General features: G+C 38.5%; 1 protein-coding gene across 4 annotated transcripts in view; it reads right to left on the bottom strand.

The window, feature by feature from the left end:
* The window catches only part of KIF13A (kinesin family member 13A), a 119197-nt gene that overhangs the window by 6859 nt on the left and 97494 nt on the right, over positions 1-14844 (bottom strand). For 2 of the 4 annotated variants that reach the window (XM_087764373.1, XM_087764388.1), the window contains 12 exons: positions 14145-14183; positions 12734-12833; positions 12516-12642; positions 11420-11475; positions 10222-10346; positions 9023-9199; positions 7927-8019; positions 6949-7101; positions 6460-6537; positions 5867-5914; positions 5297-5408; positions 4205-4356 (listed from right to left, as the gene is read on the bottom strand). In XM_087764373.1, coding sequence (XP_087620499.1) covers positions 4205-4356; positions 5297-5408; positions 5867-5914; positions 6460-6537; positions 6949-7101; positions 7927-8019; positions 9023-9199; positions 10222-10346; positions 11420-11475; positions 12516-12642; positions 12734-12833; positions 14145-14183 — 1260 coding nt within the window. Of the gene's footprint in view, positions 1-3557; positions 3663-4204; positions 4357-5296; positions 5409-5866; positions 5915-6459; positions 6538-6948; positions 7102-7926; positions 8020-9022; positions 9200-10221; positions 10347-11419; positions 11476-12515; positions 12643-12733; positions 12834-14144; positions 14184-14844 lie in introns of all 4 variants that reach the window. The other 2 variants (XM_087764395.1, XM_087764380.1) reach the window with 2 other exon arrangements.

Consider the following 14844-nt stretch of genomic DNA (forward strand, 5'->3'; position numbering starts at 1 on the left):
TCCTTCCCTTTCACCCTTATTACTTACGCAAAAGTAAGTTTTGCTCTGTGCAGAACCTTGTAGTTTCTTGTTTTCAAAATATTACAAACTCTAGTGTTTAGCAAATACAGTGGGTTTAAGATATTACGTGAACTCCAAACTGATAAGCATTTCATGAAGGAAGCATTTCTAGTCAATACTAGCTAAACATCCACTTGAAAGCAAAACACATCTTTATAACAGAGTTCTTTGTTTCTCCTTTGAGTCCTGCAAGATTCCTCATTTGACTGGAAAAAATCTTAGCACACACAGGGTCCTTGTTCGGAATCAGACTGGATAAGAAGCGCTGTAACTGAGAAATGGCTCTACGGGCATACAGACATTGGTGACTTGATTAGGAGAAGTCAAACAAGTAACCACATTGCCAGTCGTGTGTCATTTCAGGGTTATCTCTCATCATAAATACAAAAGCTAAGGTACAGAGAAGCGGTCTTACTACTAGAACATGGGTTGTGAAGAATGCTGCAAATAGGTGATGAGACATCACCTTGTGACAGACAAAAAAGGTGCCCCTTGTGGGGACAAGAAATATTTCCTTTCAAAGCTCCTCTTGAGCTTTCCAATTGGGAAATTCCAGAAACAAAGCCATTTCAGGGATCTTCAAATTCCTGTGGATATAAGATGTGGGGAAAAAAAGAAGGAAGCCGCCTTGTACTTCTCAGGCTATTGGTAGAAATAAAGATAAAATCCTTGAAAAACTGGTAAAGAAACTGCAGCCACTTCCCTGGGAAGTAACAGAAAGACTATAATGAAAAACAGATTTAAGAACTGATAACAGTAAGAATGCGCCAGCAAGAACTAAGGAGACAAGACTATACATCAAGATTTAGCAATAACGGAAGCAAAGTAAGCAAGAACACAGAGCAGCTTCCCCACACCTGCTTTGTAACAAACATACTGTGGAGTTAAAGTATCCGAGTTTTCAAATGCCTAAATTATACCTCTCAAGTAACCTCAAAGATGCTAGTTCCCATTTTACTCATTTAAAAATCAGTAATATTTATTTAGTGGTTGAACCACTGGTGCTTCCATCACCTGCTAGGAGGATTTGCTCTTAACCAAACCCCCCTTAGACGCGTTAATTACAGGCAGTATTCAAATACACTCAATATGAAAACATTTCATCTGACCTTAACATATTCGACTGTACTCACATATTATATAGAACATGTCCTTATGTCATGTTGTTTTGAAATAGTTGCAATATTAAACGCATGTAGAAGTACTGTCTGAAATTTTAGGCTGAATGCTCTATTTCAGGCCAACTGAATAAAAATATTTTTAACTGCCTTTTTTTTTTTTCCTCTTTCCTTTCACAGATGTGTTTTCAATATTCAAGAAAAGTTAAGAATAGATCCCAGAGAAACATGAGAAAAAGGCCAAACACCATTCTTATGCCTACTTAGATGCAGAACATTAATTGAGTTAATATTGCTAGCTTCCCGTATGTTTCGTCGCTTTACTTCTACGGCATTTTTTACATGCTGTAAGACGCAAGTGAGCATCACACCTGAAACAGCAGCAATCATTCAGTGATCAATTAGGAGTATGAGGCTCTGTGCCTTGGAGCGATCATTTACAGTACTGATTAATAATGTGAAACCTTCACTTTGAATCAGACAGAGAGGAGCAGCCACCTGAAGTTTCATGTGGAGCCATGACGCTGCCCTAGTGTCATTTCTGAACTCATTCCGAGAGCACTATTCATCCAAACCTGTGAAATACATATTCCAGCCTAGTTAAAACATAGACTTGCTCCAGCTCTGAAAAATGCAGGGTATCCTGGGAAGCCTACATCGTACAAACGCTTCCTTCTCAAAGTGATAAAAAAAAAAACCCAGAAGCCATCATTTGATAAACCCTGCGCCGCAAGCTGGCAGGGCTACGCAAAGTAGCCATCTCAGCCTCCTCCCTACGAGTAGCTGCTAGTTCTTGCCTGCCTCCCCGGTACCCACCCAAGCGTCTATAAGGCGATCAGACAGGGGAGTAGATCCAAATGAAATATAACTCCATGGTAGCCTAGCCATCAGCTGGATGGATCAGGTCCCTCGATCTGACTTACTATGCAACCCAACAAAACGCTCTGTTGATGCACGGGAAAAGTCAGTGCAAGGGCAGGAGCAAGCAGCTGAGAACTGAAAGAACAGCTCTTTCCACGGCCCTGTTGGCTACAGCAGGTTTACGGTGCTCAATGAATTAGTTCCATTCTAACTGGAAAAGCCTGGCGCAGGATGTTGCCCTTTTCCAGTTCTGAAAGCTCCTGCTTATCTTTGGAAAGCAGCAGGGGCAAATGCCTGGGTTAATTCAGGGCATGCATGGGGTGGGACCCTGTTTTTACTCAAGAGATTGAAACTGCCCTGAAGTTGCTATGGAAAATGTAACGATTTAGTTTCGAAGGGATGTTTTTCAACCCACTACATGATTTTGTCTTCCAAATACCTTCCTGCTATTTGTATCAGTGACTCTGTGTGAGTCAGCATGTCAGCTACCTTATGGAAAATTAACACCATTGAGAATAAAACAGCTGCTACCCAAAACTAGCAGCCAAGCTTCAAATACAAACACCAGAACACTCAGGATGCTTTGGTATAACAACCTACAAAATAACATTAGACATCCAGAAGAGATTTTTAATGGCTTGGCTGTATGGTAGGAATGAAAAGAACTGTTGAATAGGAAGAATCCACCACTAGCACTTTGTGGTAAAAAGAGGCCTATAATACTTACGGGAAATAATTTGAAGGTTCTGAATTTTAGATCTAAAGCTCTGATGAAAGCAAGTATTTACAGCCATGTTCCACAGCCCAAAAACCAAGTCCATCATACAGCAGAAATGACGATACACTTTTTGTTGAAGCAGCAGTGAGAATAGGATTTGGCAGGTGAAGATTAAAATGAAAGCCCTCCACCTCAATTCACCACCTGAATTATGATGAGGACAGGCTGCAGGTTAATTAAGAGCGGCAATCTTATTTTAGTCATATTACTTCCACGTCAGGCAATGAGAAACTTTTTATAGTGTACCAACACCTGAATGCATAGTTACTTACACCAAATGGGATCATTCCATTTACTCTGGGGTATAGTCACAAAATCTGGGTAACATACAAGGTATATTAGAGTGACAACATGGTTCACTAAACCATCCTTTACTTGATCATTTGTGCCCTGTAAAAACTAAAGCCTCCCCTCTCCCACCCACCCCACAAGACAAATCACGTATGAACATTAAAAAAAAAACAAACCACAAAAAAACCCCCAAAACAAACAAAAACCAAACCAACCAAACAAAAAACCCAAAATGCAAAAACCCTGTTGAGTTAGTTCCAATGACAGATTGCGTTTGCAAGCCAGGCATGCAACTGTTCATTACAACCATTAAGTTACAATCAATCACAAGTGATTAGATCCACATTACACCTTTTTTCTGCTGCAGTAGTGTAAGTGCCTTAAGCCCACCACCAAACGGCCCTCAGCCCACCACCAGGCCTCGTAGCAGAAACCGGTAGAAAACTTACAACCTTTTCCTCGCGTACGCTATTGCTTTCTACAGGCATGCTGCTGGCATTACTTCCTGAAGGCACCACGCAGCGAGCGCAGTGCACCTGAGATGAAGGCATGCTCTGCAAAGGTTAAGACACACAACGCATCACACAAACCACAACTCTGACCACAGCGCCACATGCGTGCCAGTTAGAAAGGCATGAAGACGTGATGGAAGTGAAACACCCATGCTAACCACGTATACATCAAAATTCAAGTTAATAGGTAGAGAAACTCATGCACTCCTCCCAACAGAGTTTTAGGTTGAGGAATAAAGGTCAGACTAATAACCACCTTAGACCACTGTTTCACAGAATTACATTTTATCTATGAAAACACACACCAACATTTTGCTGGAGAAAAAAAATGCAGGTTACTGTTACTTTAAAATAGAACAGAAGTACCCTGTAAAGGTAAATACTTACCAAGAAGCGAGAAAACCCCCCAGTGTTTCAGGTAAAAAACAAGCCACCAAAACCCCACCACATATAAAGAACAGCCTGATTATTTTACCAGAGAATTACAAAATTCTATTGCAACAGATGCATACTGCAAACGGTTTGCCAAGTACACAAAATCACTTGATTTTCTTTAAAAAAAAGAGGTGGTTTTCAAAGATTACCTCTTGACTAAGCAGAGGTCGGCTTTCAAGCGGGGTCTTCCTTTTATGTTCCTCTTTCACCGGCATTAAGGGCTTGAAAAACTTCGGTGGCTGAGGAGAAAATGCTTTAAAAGGACTGGCCATTAAAGCATGGGAATTCTCTGCTACAGCACCTAAGTAAAAAAGCAAAAATATTGTATTTCAGTTCTCCATATCTTGACTGCAAGAGCATAATTCAAAATAACTGAGGGTTAAGCCATGCATTTGGCAAGCTGCTGGCTACAGGAAAATGTCAGTATTTTAGTATTCAACCACTGGCCCAAGCGTGAGATAATGCAGAGCTCAACAAGGCGAGATTACGCCCCTCTGAGAAATCTGGAAACAGAAAGGAAGCAGAGAATAGCAGTATCTGCCCCCTCCATTTTGAGGCTCCAATATTTCTTCTTTTCATCTCAGTTATAAAAACAGTGGGAAGCGTCCTTGAAACTGGAACTGACAGCTCTTTGCTTCGTGTGCCTCACCTGGGCACAACACTGCAATTCTGCCCTGGAACCAAGCCAACAATGCTGCACGACCGGGATGATCAAAAAGGAAATTACAGGCAAGGAAGCAATGAATAAACTCAGTCCCACTGTATTGCAGCAGTATCTCTACCTGCATTGCCTGATCAAAGAGGGTGTTAAAATTTGACCTGAAGAAAATAAGGCACCTGTGACACACTGACACGGCAGAGCAAATATCCAAATCATGTAAAGAACCTACAAAAGGACCCTTCCCATTTTAACAAAAGCATCTTCATTTTCAAATTCATAAAATAACAGCAGCTCCTTTTTGTTTCTCTTTTGTTTGTTTCTTCTACTGTTTTGATTCACATCTAGCTGTTCTTCTGCCCTCCTCTTGGTTTTTTGGACACCCCCAACTTCCCATCCTTTCCTGGATGTCTTCATGCATTTCGCCCTTTCTCCCCTACTTCCAGATTATGTTTAGCTGCTAAAGCAAGAAGCTGGATAATGCATTTAGTAGGAAAAGAGCACTGAGAATTTAATTTCCAGTTTAATGCAGTAATTAAAAAACCACAAACACTGTCATTACGTATATATTTTAAAGTCTCACCGCTGCCATCTTTGCTCTTGCGAGGTGACTCCCTGGGTAAAGTACCATAGCATGATACATCTTGATAACTGGAAGAACAGTCAGATATATCTAGGTGACTTTCAGACCAACCCTAAGAAACAAAAATACATAAATATGCATGCTGATAAAGGCAAACATGGAAAAATTAATAGATAAACTCAAAGGTAGGTGTTTTTTTGTGTGTGTGTGTTTTTTTTTTTAAGAAAAACAAACTGAAGGAATGTCAAGTTACTGACTTAAGACAATTTTCTGTCTCACACAAATAGATTGTTTAGAAGCTAATTAGCTTTTCAATGAAGCATATTAAGTTTTAGCAAAACTTCCCCCTTCTTAAATACCAGTTTCTACAATTCTAATATGAAGAGCAGAGAAGGACAAGAAGGCTTAATTCAAAATAATACGTAATTAGTGCAGCATTTTGAAGCTATATTATGTAAACATACTGTTAAAAATACTGTTTTCCTGTTTTTTCAGTTCTCAAATACATCTTGCTTCAAAGCGGGGGGGGAAATATGAGAATGTGCCTCATTTGTTGTCACATTTACATACCTTATCATCTTCATCACAGGCAGAAAGATCCAGTCGGCTACAGGATACCTACAGAACACCAACAGGCAGAATGACAAAATGCCTACCTTTTATTTATAAAATATAATGCCTTGAGGAAACACGGTGATCATTTAGTCCTAATGACTTTTCTGTTACCCCTCTTCAAATAAGATTATTTATAAGGAGAGCTATATTTGTGCTGTATGAGCAGGTGATAGGAGAACACAAAATGCACACAAATGGAAACTATCCCTTACACTATGAAAAAAGTTAAAGGGACTTTGAAGCAAAAGTAATCTGAATATGGGCAACCGTCACCCTAAACTACTTCCAAAATGAATATTCTTATAAAAGAAGAAGAGTTTCAACCAACCCTCCCACTTCCCTGTCAACTTTATCATCTCCTAGGATGGACAGTTGTGGGGAGGGGTTTTGAGTGACTCATTTTCATTCATGACAACTTTCCTACAGGTTGGTTAGTCCAGGCTCAGAGTAATCATTCCCATATCACATTATGCAAGCATTACATCAGCACACAAAGAGCAACCCCTGCCCCATTAGTACTAATTTACCAGAGGACAAAGGGTCCTTACATTGTGGACATTTGGAGTGCTGATGCTTCTGCGGATGTTTCTTGCTTTGGTGGAGAGTGCCTCTTTGACTGTGACTGCCTGTGTAAAGAAAAGAACACGCTAAAAACAATGCCATGGTCTCCCCGTGAGAAATCGTCAAGCAGGATAGAAACTTTTTTCAGTGCGGCTAACAACAGCAAACAGGGCTTGCATCTACAAATCTTAATTTGCACACACAAGCACCAAAATTTGCATCTGAAATTCATTCTTTGGCCTTTGTCTGTTCAGATTCTGCATACTATACCATTGCCAGCTATGGTTACTAGACCCACCACTATTAGAATTCTGTATTTCACAGAAGGAACTTAGTCTTACATTTACCTGTCCAATGTTCTCTAAAAAACCCCGAACTAAAAAACAACGAACACTTAATATTTTTAAAAGATCAATCATCTCTATGGGAATTCTCATAATCCAGTTGAAAAGGTGCAAGAAGTGACTTTTCCTTGCCTGTCTTAGTCGTTCGAGGCTCAAAATGTTCTCCACTTGCAGCACACCACGTGTGTATTTTTCAATGTACGTTTCACCATCGGACGTGCCCTCGTTCTCACTCCTTGCGGCCATCAGCGCTAAGGTCTCGCGATCCTCAATTTCTTCTGTAGCCTAAATTACAAGTTACACTATTGAAGTTTTTAAAAGTTAAAGCCTATTGTTTTTCACGTATTAATTCACTTCTTTAGACCATCTCAATCCAGAAGTTAATTTGAATCGATAATCCTTAACTTAATCAGTAATCCTAATTATAATCAATGACCCAGGACTTTTCAATACAGATGTAAACAATGCTGAACTAAGAAGAGGGCACGCTTGGGACAAGTTTTACACGTTTGCAATGTACTTCTAGAAATAACGCATATATAACCTGAAATCGCATATGTTAAGGATTAACTAATGACAGCTTCCTAGGCAAGTAAGTGCAACTTCCTTCCCAAATCTTAGATATTCTGCGATTTCCCTAGTGTTAAAATTTTAACTACTACTGCACAAAAGTGACAATTACATGGCGACAAGACTATTAACATTTTCATTTGTCCAGTTTGCGTACCTTTAAAATAAATTTTATAGTAGATTTACAATTTGTACAAGCTTTTTCTATAAAAAGCAGTTTATATCCTGTGAACTTTGTTTTCACTGACCTGAACAGCCCTCTGAGTACCCTCTATATTCTCTCTGTAGACGCTAATATGATTTCAAAAATAGTTCTACTACAAGAACAGTTAAACACAGTAGAAGAGAAAATAAAATCCCTACAGTTTTCAACTGTTTAAAGATAAACATGATCTCACCACTGAACTGCAGGAAATACACTTTGGCAAGCTTCCTCCTCTTAGCAAAGCAGGACATTTACTTCCCAATCAGTATCACCCACTGCAGTAGGTCATCTTGCTCCTTTCAGTTAATTTACCAGAGAAATATGGTATAATTTACCTTTGGTATATTGGATACTATTTCATAGGTCACTCCACAGGCATAATATATATTTTTCAAGGATATTCTCCTTTTCAGGCTCTGGGTAAAACTCTAGAAACAAAGTAATTTTCAATTATTGTTTTGACAAAGATTATTTATGACATTCTAAGAAATAATAGGTCGTAATGCAAAAATTTATTTTACCACAAAAGCACATTTTTCAGGACCATAAGTTCTTTTTTAGCATTAATGATCCTTTAAGTACTCTTTACAGCCCTGCGCTCAGTATACAATGCTACTAAGTTCAATCAGTAATATTTTCCTCCTATTTTGCACTGATGCTCTATCCTCGTGTAGTAACTTGTAACAGAGAAACTGTGGCTGTAAGAAGTCTCTAATGTACAGACACCGATACTTCTCATTTTGACAGCCACCTGTTCAACAGGTAGGAAATTTCTTTTGCAATAGCAAAGCATAAAACTCTGCTTTCTAGCAGTAACGGAAACAGTAACCAGCACAAGCTTAGCATGCTTCATGGTCAGGTTAGTTAGCCCTTACATCACTAACTGTACACTTAACTTTCATCTAATAAGGCATTTTAGACAAACAAAACTAGCAAAGGACAACACGACAAATACAAAAAGGCATGGTATTCAGCTGCTTAGTAAGTTGCTTAGTAGTACAACAGCTGTTTTGTGCTCCCCCCCCCACCCCCCCCGCATTGCACTGCAAAATCTGAAGCAATTCTGAAATATGCTCTTGGTCTCAATTATCTGGGAAACAGAAAGGAACATGACTTCAGAGAGCATCTCATTGTCCAAAGCCGTGAAGCAGCAAAGGGGAACAGCAACCACTCTTATGGCCAAAGTAAACGCCCTATCATCACGTAAAAGTGGGTAGAGAATATATAAATTTGGGTAGTGGTGGGAAACAAGCCTAGTTTGTAATTAACAGAGAAAGCTTCACTGCAACCTATAATAATCTATTTTTCATTTGTCTTTCATAAGAATTGGAGGGACCAAACTTACACAAAATGAAGCAAGCAACTAAGAAAACATTCATAAAATTAAGGATATCAAACAAAATTAATAACAATAAAATATTAACTTCTTACCTGCTTGTTATAAATATTGGCTGCAATCCTTTTGCGTAATACCAGTTCCATTGCAGCAGGATGGCTGAGCTGCACAGTAGTCTTCACTATCAAGTAAATTCTCTCATTTTGAGGAGTTACCCTATTCAGGTGCACTGAATCATGGACAGAAGAGTCCCAAGCAGCGGTGGCTGAAACCTATGCAGACAAATGAAATGGAGGAAGGAAAGGGAAATCAAAGACTCAATTACTCTGACAAAAGGTATAATTTGCAGTGATTTAACATGAAGTAAAGCAGTTCTTTAATGAAAGAAAAATAAGCATCATTGAACAAAACGGGGTCAAACCCCCTTTTCATAGTGAGGAATTTATCGGAAGCAGCATAGAAGAGGTGCTAAGATATCGGGGAACACAAGCGTGAGCACAATCCCTGCATTGTGCAAACGCTGCTTCAGAAGGAAGTCTTCACACGGAGGCGGAGAGGAAAGCAGAAACAAGACTGGAGGAAGGAATACAAATCCTATTGCAACGTTATTAAAAGTTCATCAGATTAGATGGCAAATCTTCGACCTGTATTGGATTAGGTTATAAAGGCCTATACCGAATAAACATGCTCCCATCCTGCAGAACATCTTTTTCCTTCCCCCTGCCTCCTCCCTAGCTTCGGCATCCTGTTTATTCTGGAAATGGTCTCTTAAGCAACGGCCTGAGTTGGCACAGAAGGTGGAAGAAATGAGTTAAGAAATTCCAAAATGGATTCAGAACCACTCATTTCCAACAATTCCCAAACTTTATATTTAAAAAAAGTTAATTGTGTACTACAAAGGAAAAAGTTTTATTTAAACATTAAGCTTTGCCTAGTGTGCACAATAAATGAAGTAGTTTTCTCTGAAGAATCAAGAGCCTGCAAGAGGAATGATGAAGGAGTGAGGAAAGAAGAAGGGATTTTAAGTCAGGCAGATGAATTACGCTTTTACCAAGAAGAGCTAAGACTTGTCACCTCTGAGATAAGGCAGAAGGGCTAACAAGTCATTACCCTCTTAAATTTTAAACAAATAGGCCAGAAAATAAAGGCAGCACTAGATATAGATGGTACTTCTAAGACAAAAATATAATAATAATAATAGTGATTAAATACATACAAGTAAGAAATAAAACATACAGAGAAAAGTGTTAACATAAGCTGCAATTGTCAAGAAGGAGGCTTGCTAACAATTTACCTCATCATCACTGTGTTTTATGATCGGCAGATAAAAGAATGGGCTCCCATGCTCCTTTGGTAGTATTGAGTTAACTCCTGATGCATGGGGACCTATAAGTTGTTCATTGGCACTGAGGTCATCAGCTAATGAAACAAATGTGCAAAGAATGAAATAGTTTTATACCAAAGGATATTAATATATAGAGGCAAAGTTGTAATACAAAGTTCTAATAAAGACCTACCCATATTTCATAATACATTTAATCCTAATTTATCTTATTACTATGCAATATTTTGAAGACAATTTCAGCATACAAAAGAAGGGAAGTAAAACCAGGCTAAGGCTCAGCATGAACACATTCTCACGTAACCTAAACAGAATTCAAAACTATTTCTAGGTATCCATAACATTAACTTACCCAGCCAGAAAATTTCTGATTTATCTACCTGTCAGCCTAACCAGTTCATCTCTTAGTTAATTCATTTCTGATATATCAGGGAATCTTTAAATTGAGAAAAGCAGTTCTGACTACATTAGGCTTTTAGCTAAACAAAAAAAGTTGTGCAATGATCCATCCATCTGTTTAAATATCCTGTTTGATCTTCTGTCTGCTAATCTCTTCTGATAATGAAAAAACAAATAAAACCACTTCTTGTGAGCATAAAGGAAAGAGTGTATATTGTTTCTAAAAGCAGCTTCTAACACAGGTATTGATGTGTTGCCTATATAAACATCTCTAGTGGCCCACTCTAGTGCTGGATGTGACGAGGCCTGTGGATCCTCCTCTGCTTTATGTCCAAGTTTATACTTAGAGATTTGTTTCCTAAACAGTCGCTAAATGTGGTGCTAACTCTAATCCCTTGTTGTTTACAGTGTATCTGTAAGTATATCTGTCCTAAGAATATATATTAATAGTCTTGCATGTAAAACTAAATACCTTCACAGGGAGAACATTTAGATTCTCTAACAAAACACTGATTGTAGAGTCCTAACACACTCTTCATTAAACCAGCTCTTTAATCCTCTACAGATATGGAATCAGAAGAAAAATCATTTTACAGGCCATATCACAGTGCCATTGCTAGGACTTGTTTTGATTTCTTAGACATTTCAGAGTCATTCTTCCATTGATGAATTTATTGATCCAAACTAATTTCTGCCACCCCCCCACCCCCACCCCCCCGCCCATGTTTCTTAATCTGCCATTACAACATACCATTCAAATCAAGGAAGAGGACAGGTATATGTGTTTCCATTCCTGCAGGTGGAATCCTGAAACAAAACAAACTACTGTCAACAAGGAAGGCAAATACATACCTAAGCTAATCTGGGAAACAGCTCTTCATGCAAGACTCGCATTAACGGTAACCAACAACTGAACCTGTTAACATTTTGATGGCTAATTTGAATGCCTATGTTGCACAGACAACGTTTGGTTTATCTACACATGCAGCTAAATGTAGTGCTTTACCAAAACTTAATTCACACCGCACAGCCCATTTCAGTTGCCATGAGGATGACAAGTTTTAAACATCCTGTTCTGTTTCTTATAATGTTAACTAGTGGTAGTCACCTCATACATAAAGGTTAGCAACCTTTCAAACAACTGGATGTGTAACTACCGGCAAGGCATAGTCTTTATTATCAATAAATACACTTTTCGCTGTATGACCGCAGCACACTTCAGGTGGATAATGGAAAAAAAAGGGCAAGGAAAGATTATCACTACATCATTCACCCAGTGAAGAAGAGATATTAGGTATTATCAGAGACATCAGTGTACACTTGATTAGAGCCATATTTCTTGTCCACACTTTCCCAAACCTAACATGTTGCATTCCTCATTTGTGCACGTCAGTTCCAATGACCTTAGTTAAAATACAAATTTAAACGAAACTGAATGAGAAAAAGAGAACACATCCTTTAAAATCAGAATTTCTTCCCTCCCCTTATGAATGAATTTATCACATGTTCTACTATTCACATTTCTGAACCACTCTTTTTCTGAAAGGAGTCAAACTACAGGATAATTCCCAGAATTCTGAAAAAGTGTAAAATACTATGCTAAATTCAAAGGTGATTTTCAAACCTTGAAAGCTGTCTCAAAGCTACTTTATGTAATATGTTAACTAAGCAAACCTTTCTTACATTCAAACCAGCTCCTGACCTTCTAGCCTTCTGCCAGCTGAGTGTAATTGGTAGCATCACAGGAAAAAGTAGCAAGCTCTAAAACATCCTCAGATTTTTTTACCTTGTAGTGTGCAATGTTCGTGCAGAAAAAGCTAACTCTCCAATGGTTTTTCTGAACATACCAATTTGCGGGGGCACCGGGAATTCCACTGCCTGGTGCTGGAACAAACACCGCATTCCTCTCTTCTGTCAGCCCTACCCACTGTTCAACCAGCCGGGCTTCTCGTTCTATATCATCCTCAGATTTTTCTACAGTGAAAGAGATTAATATTATATATGAGATACATTTTCCATGGTATAGGGAATAAAGTACTTATGACAGGGACTTTAAGCCTTAAACCTTGTTTATTGCTGATCTTTTGAATCTGCTCATCCAAGTATTCTCTGCGTTTTATCAATGCATCAGACCACCTCTCTCGTACACAGTTTAAATCTTCTTCCTACCATGGAAAGAGAAAAGGAAGTTGTTAGGCTATGTGGTTAAGATCAGAGGGCAGTGAATTTTTTGATAATTTCATCAGAATTGATACTAAACAGCTTGCATGATGCAGAAAACTTTTCCCCAAATGACATGCACACTGATTAAGTACCTGATCACCCATGAATGGAAGCTTAATTGCTTTCAAGTCTCAAATTCCAACAGGAGGAAAAGAAAATGCGACTGCCTCAGTTGCTGAAGAGAATATAGGCTAATTACTCACAGAAGTGGCAATCAAGCTTTTTAAGAGAATGTGGTATAGGAAAAACAGGTATCATCAGTTGATCATAAGTTCTCCTGAAGATTAGACAGGTCAGTACGCCCTCAAACCTGCACAAGATTCCATTGCTAGCAGCTGCTGTCAGTGCAATTAAAAGATTTCTCATGCAAACAAAACCCGTCATGCAATCATGCTTTATGGTATCACAGAAAATCTGTTTCGTTCTTCTCTGTGATAAGTCAGGAAGTGCATAAACAGCCCACAAGAAGTTAGTATCTAACTGGTATCTTTGAGATTGCTGTAAAACCTCATATATTATCTTAAGGGATGTCAGCATTCTCACCTAACTGGTTTTACTTCTGTAAAGCTGCCTATTAGGAATAAGACTTCCACGCAGAGATCTGTAATGTGTTTTACCTTTTTAGGCATTTCCTCTTTTGCCCTTCATTGCTTTTTAAATGATTCTCCTGTTATGCTTTCTAGACTGTGACTGTCCTATATTTACTTATCACACAAAAACACAGGCTCAAGGTTTGGTTTTGTGTAGGCAAAAAAATTGCTTCACTGAAGCATTTGTATTCCTCACACTCACATCCTTCCCTCTCTCCCACAAGCATTTCAGAAAACTACACAACTTAAAAGGTTATGATGTTTTCTTTAGAAAACAAACAAAAAACCCTATGCTGTATAATTTGGTTGGGAAAGATGCCTGCAACTGCAGGTGGTTGTTCTTTTCCCTATGATTTTCACTGGAAACTGTTTTCATTCTAATTTCATTTCATTCTAGGCTTTTATGCACATAGCAATTCATGTAGCCAGTTAGGAGAGCTGACTGCTGAGTACTAGAGAAGAGAGCACACTGCAAGAGTACAAAGTCACAAGGTAAACTGAAATAGCAGTGTTTTATAGCCCAGGTAGCCTCTTAAATGCACAGCATATATATATTTCAAAGCCGCTTTTGCTTGCTCCAGTACGCTTGTTCATTTGGAAGTTGCTGGCTATTAGCATTAGCTGTGCCCCATGCCACAGGATTGACAGCAACAGCAGCAATACCTGGTAACTATCCATATCACCACCATCATCCTCCTCCTTCTGGTAGGAGAAAATAAATTTTGTAAAACACAAAAGAACATGCATTTCTCTCAACAGAAACTCACAGAAGTACCCCAAAAAATGAATACAAACATTTCTGCCACAAACAAATGTGTAAAATGTTAAAATGTTAACATTCAAATAGCCAAAGTCTATTAACAGGTAGAAACAGGCTGGTTTGTTTTTGTTTTTATTACAGTCTATAGCATTTCATCCACGATTTGAGTATTAGTGAACATATTTATAAAAAAATTATCATAGAATACAGTGCCAGAAAAAGGACTGAGCAAGCGTATCACCAATCTTGACATTTTCATCTGTACTTAGGGATATAATTACTTGTGGTTCTGAACACAACCCTTCTGACAAAAGACACCTTGCTTCCCTGGGTGGCCCACTCCACTTATTCTCTGCCATTGCTGTTAAAAGCATGCTTTATTTCCAATATGAATTTGTCCAGTATCGGTTTGAAGCCATTTATACTTAAGAACTTTTTCTCCTAAATGAAATAGCCCTTTCACATTCAGTGATAGCTACATCTCTGTGATCAAGTAACAGCTCAGTCCTTTTTGAAAAGATAAACAGTATCTTCACTATAAGATTTTCTCCATTCATTTTCTTTTTTTTTTTTTTTTCCTGCTTTTCCCCTCCTCAACTTTCA

This window comes from Nipponia nippon, unplaced genomic scaffold, assembly GCF_047370975.1.
Source record: "Nipponia nippon isolate SJK-2023a ecotype South Korea unplaced genomic scaffold, ASM4737097v1 scaffold_1, whole genome shotgun sequence".
Lineage (NCBI taxonomy): Eukaryota > Metazoa > Chordata > Aves > Pelecaniformes > Threskiornithidae > Nipponia > Nipponia nippon.